Source organism: Montipora foliosa, chromosome 12 (genome assembly GCF_036669935.1).
Source record: "Montipora foliosa isolate CH-2021 chromosome 12, ASM3666993v2, whole genome shotgun sequence".
NCBI classification, from domain to species: domain Eukaryota; kingdom Metazoa; phylum Cnidaria; class Anthozoa; order Scleractinia; family Acroporidae; genus Montipora; species Montipora foliosa.
Window position 1 is genome coordinate 16,882,743 of NC_090880.1, and position 5,000 is coordinate 16,887,742.

Below are 5,000 nucleotides of genomic sequence, written 5' to 3' on the forward strand. Positions count from 1 at the left end.
ATCTGAGTCAGTTAAATCCAAAACTCGAACTTTTCCCTTGCATGTGCACCGCTATCCTCACTTTTCAGTGGCGCCGATAAACTGAAGCGAGGATGCAAAAACCTGTAATACACAGTCATCATGAGCAACCCTAAAGCAAAAAACATGTATATCACAACAAATCCCGCCACCTCGATTTGCCATGGTAAAAGCCTAGTTGTATTCGTAAACCACAGTATCGAGAAAATGACAATCTCGATGAACCCCAGGATGTAGTATTTTGCAGCCCACTTATAGGTACGACTCCCTTCCAAACTGAAGAAGGAGAAAAGATGGATGTAACACATCACAGCTCGAAAAAACTGCTGCTTGTATTTGCTGCCAGGGAAGAAATAAACCTTATGACGTTCCAGAAAGAATAAAACGATTACAAAGTGAAGTGACAGTGCGACGAAAAACCATTGTTTGAATTCTGTTGCAAAAAAAACCAGGATTAATATTCGAGACATTACCATAAAAGCCCGCCATGACCAAATGGAGAGATATCCGTACCATCGAAGCTGGCCCTTGTGTCGTTTCGAATCACGAAGACAACTGATGTAGTTAACACTGGCTCTAGAGTACGAAAAGAAAGAAAAGCAAATGGAAACGATTGTCCACAAGTCTTCAATCCTGTTAGCGTCCAAGGCCTCTACTGCGTGGCGAGACACGAGGACGTACATCTGCAGCATTAGCTGAGGAGCGTCTTCTGTGAAGGCCAAAATCATCTGCAGTAGCGCCAAATCAAGGCTCATTGCGATCAGCAGCTTGAAATCAAGAACTGTGGTTGCTTTCTTGCGCTTTATCCTGTAAGCTTTGACGAGAACTCTCCAATACCTTTAAAATAGAAAAAGGAAAGGAAGGAACTTTATTTAAGTGTCTAGTCGTTCTAGCGCTGAACCACTAATTGGGAACAAAGTTAAGTAAAATTAACAATTAACGCAAATCAAGTCAAATTTTGCTTTTTGAGGAGAGGAGACAACCAGAGTACCAGGAGAAAAGCTATCGGTGCCGAGTAGAGAACCAACAAACTCAACCCACATATGACGCCGAGTCTGGGAATAAAACCCGGGCCACATTGGTGGGAGGCGAGTGCTCTCACTCAGGCTAGTTAAGGCCTGGCTGAGACATAAGGGACCCCCCGCAGAGAATTTAGAAACACCTATCACAGAGTAACACAAATTTTATTGTTCAATACATTGATCAAGTTTTCGTCATATGACTGTTTGCCAAATGACAATGCTTATCAGTACCACGTGATATCACTTGCCCTTTGAAGCCACAAAATGAGTTTTCTAAAATGGGGAGAAGTTCCGCTTTATATTTTTGAAAACCCTTGCCAACAAACTAATAAGAAGAACTACGTAAATCATGTTCTGTTTTGTATGGTTAAATTTCTAATTTAAATCAGGGGAAATACAACCTTTTATGAAGTCACGTGACGGATTTTCATTACGGCATAAATAAGTTTAATGGCCCTGCTTACAAGGCTAATTCATAAATGGTACCCAAATAGTAAGAGACTGATACCAAAACAAAGTAGCTGAAATTCATTTAGTACTCCCAGGAGCCCATGAGTAGGAGCGAGGAACTCCCATACTAAGCCTATGCCACGGCATTTTTACAGCTACAGCTACAAGCTGTCGTTATTTAACCTTACTGAACGGTATGTAAGCGCAAGGAAGCGGTTTCCTCTCGTTTGCAGTGTCACTGTCCAAAGTGGAATCCCATTTCTCCAAGAAAAGTCTCTTGTGATTGTTCATCACACTGCGTTCGAGGATGTGGGCATCTCTTGGATAGAAATTGTGATCCGTGGACTTAGCATGCTGTTTGATTGTTGATTAGCTATTGCTCAGGCGACCTGGATCATGTTCAATTCGGCTCCGCGCGAGTTCCACGAGCGCTTACTCTCCCCGACGAAGGCGAACGAACAGTAGCGGCAACTCACTTGGTACACTATCCCTTGGACTCGGTCGACCGATGAATGAAGGAAGACAGAAGCCAACGAAAATGTGGGATGTGTCTATTGTGTTGAAACTTCTGAAATCTTTGTCACCAGTAGCCTCGCTGAATTTAAAGGACCTTAGCCTCAAGCTGGTTATGCCTCTTAGTTTGGTTACTGCTCAGAGAAGACAAAATTTTCACCTGCTGGAACTAATGTCTAAGAGTGATTGAAACTTTGTGTTTACGTTTAATAAGCCTCTCAAGCAGTCTAAATCAAGAATGCCAGTGAAGCCTCTGGTTCTTAAGGCATACTCTCATGATGAACGCTTATGTGTATTTGCTACTTTAAATGAGTACCTTCAGAGGACTCGGACTCCGTGTTGATGGTTCTCAACTGTTAATCAGCCTTCGGAAACCACATAAAGCTGTATCACGAGATACAATGAGTAGGTGGATAAGATTTGTTATGCAGATGTCTGGAATTGATTTAAACATTTATAAAGAACATAGTACAACTGAAGCTTCAGTGTCTACTGCTCATCGGGAACAGGTGCCTATTCATGAGATTCTCAACAAAGCTGAGTGGTCATCTGCCCGTACGTGTGCCACTTATTATGACAAGAGGTTGGACACTTTAAAGGATAGTGTCTCTCATTTTGAGGAGGCTTATTTTGAAACTGTAACGTACTTTCTTTCTTGTGGAACTTGTAATAAACAGCTTGATATTATGTATGTTAGTTGCCATTTGGCAACTATCTTGTTGCCCTGATGAGCCAACTTTGGCTTTGAAGTCTCATGGAATCTCTGGTCACGTGACAGTGAGGTAGAATTAAAAATTGAACGACACTTACCTGGAAGTGGAACTTCGATGAGAATTCTACCGATCTGTGGAGTGACCAAGAGAGGTCACTCCACAGATCGGTAGAATTCTCATCAAACTTCTACTTCCAGGTAAGTGTCGTTGAATTTTTAATTTTGTTGTGTAACAAAATTAATGCTTGTCACGCAACGCAGCGTGATACATCATCATGAAAATGTTTTCAGTTTTTTTATATTTTGGTTGACCATAAATCAATGTCTTGTGTCATACATACCTCTCTACTATTCCCATTAGACACAAGTGTGTCCACGTAACTGCTTTCCATCCACTCTCGGGCGGCTGTTTTAAGCGTTTCTCGTCTTCTTTGTGCCAAAAGAACGAGACGAGATTTGTAACCACGGATGGGAAAAATACCAGCATTACGGTGAAACTTCCCCACCAATAGTTTTGCCCTTTGGTGAAATGATCAGCTGCAACTTTAAGGTCAGTTCCGATGTCGGCAAAAAAGGCAACGATACTCCCAATGGTGAAGGCGAGGCTTAGCCATGTCACTTTCCCCCGTTTCCGCCATAATTCTGAGAAGTCCTTGTCCATTCGAAAATAAACACATTTTCTGAAGCGTTCTTTGGGAAGTAAATGTTTACTTCCAAAGCCAGTATAATTATGTAAGAAAATCCCATTGTTATTTGAAAACCGTTCAGCCGGTGAAGCACTTGTGAGTGTGTTCTTAACAACAACTACTTTCTCACTCTGCTGAGTCAGTGCCACTCTCTGGTGATTATTTTCATAACCATTTAACAACGGCTGAGTGTTGGTCCAAAATCGGTTCTTATTAGTTTTTTTGGCAGCTTCTTCTTTATCTAATTCCATGAACACTTGTTCAAGAGCCTCAAGATCTTCGTTCGTAAAATCGTAAAATCGCGCAGGATTGACAAAATTTCCGTCTTCACACTCAACAGACCAGCCTCTTCGTACTTCCCCACGTATACCATCAACTTCATCTTTTATCGTTTCCGCGGAAACCGTCGACGTTTTGTAAGTTTTAATGGATTGCACCACATCACGAAGCAGTTGAAGCTCATCTTCTCTCAGCCTTGCCACGCGGAAGTCATCGTCGCTTACATTTCTCGTGGAAGGACGTGAGATTTTATGTCTAAGAGCTCTTAAATGTTGCTTTTGTTCTTCACTTAATTTCAGGCCTGATTGCCGAAGTTGAGACGCCGAATGATCCATGTTTTGAAGGCCGTTCTTAAGTTTAATATTGGACGCACAGAACTACGCACGGTGAAATCAATCGTGCATGAATCACGAGAATTAAATTACTACGGATAAATTCTTGTGCGTAGTTAATATTCTCCTGAAATATATTATCATGCCTTATTGGGAAAGTCCCTTTGTGAACGAAGCAAAACAAAAATTCCTCAGACACGTCCAGACGTGTGGGTGTACCACTGTGGCGGCCAGAAATCAACGAGAAGAGCTGGCTGGAGTTCAGTTTGCGATGGAAGCGCTTACTTTTCGCTTATGAGATAAAATACATGTGTATTCTCCTAATGTACTTGAAACGCTCAAACTGCTGAGATTGATAGGGATAAACATTTTTGTCAACCAAATAGCTGTCTCACAAGATGACAATTCGAAACATTTCGAAATGAAAGACGTCATGGAACTGGAAACTTGCAAAAAGATTTATTTCTAGGTCATCTTCAACCGCGTATGATAAAAATCAGAAGACCCTGCGTTTTTGACGACGTCACTGTGAAAACCATCTACATGCTAAGGCACCATATGAAACACCAATTTTTGCTTAACAAGAAGCACTAATTATTCTCACGTAAAAACTCATCATAGCAACAGGCTATGGATCTTAAACATAATGTCACTTGAGATTTTCTTTCTAACTCATGGGTTGTTCGCAAACTTTTTCAAGAAATGGTACATGAAATCACTAGCTTTACCAAATATCATAAAATTCTCTTCTGGTTCCTGTGGGTACATATTCGTGGCGGTGGCCTAACCGGTGGGAAGGGGCACTTCACTGTCGTGCATGCTTTGAAACCGTACTCCGCTGGCCTAAGATGGTCACAAGAGTCAATTACTCAAGAATAAGGATATCTGGTATCAGGTTTGTCCCCATTAGCGTCAGAAAAATGCCTATATTCAAACCAATTTTTTGTGGGAAAATAAACAATAGACCTAATCTGCCAACACATTCAAA

The 5,000-nt window shown here is 41.4% G+C and overlaps 1 protein-coding gene across 1 annotated transcript in view; it reads right to left on the minus strand.

Moving 5' to 3' along the window:
* The window catches only part of LOC137978891 (XK-related protein 8-like), a 4,573-nt gene extending 468 nt beyond the window's left edge, over nucleotides 1-4,105 (minus strand). Inside the window, exons 1-2 of the mRNA XM_068826007.1 lie at nucleotides 3,057-4,105; nucleotides 1-855 (exon numbers count right to left, since the gene is read on the minus strand). The exon at nucleotides 1-855 is cut by the window's left edge and continues 468 nt beyond it. Coding sequence (XP_068682108.1) covers nucleotides 12-855; nucleotides 3,057-4,015 — 1,803 coding nt within the window. The 5' untranslated portion in view covers nucleotides 4,016-4,105 and the 3' untranslated portion in view covers nucleotides 1-11. The remainder of the gene's footprint in view (nucleotides 856-3,056) is intronic.
* Nucleotides 4,106-5,000: the final 895 nt, after the last annotated feature.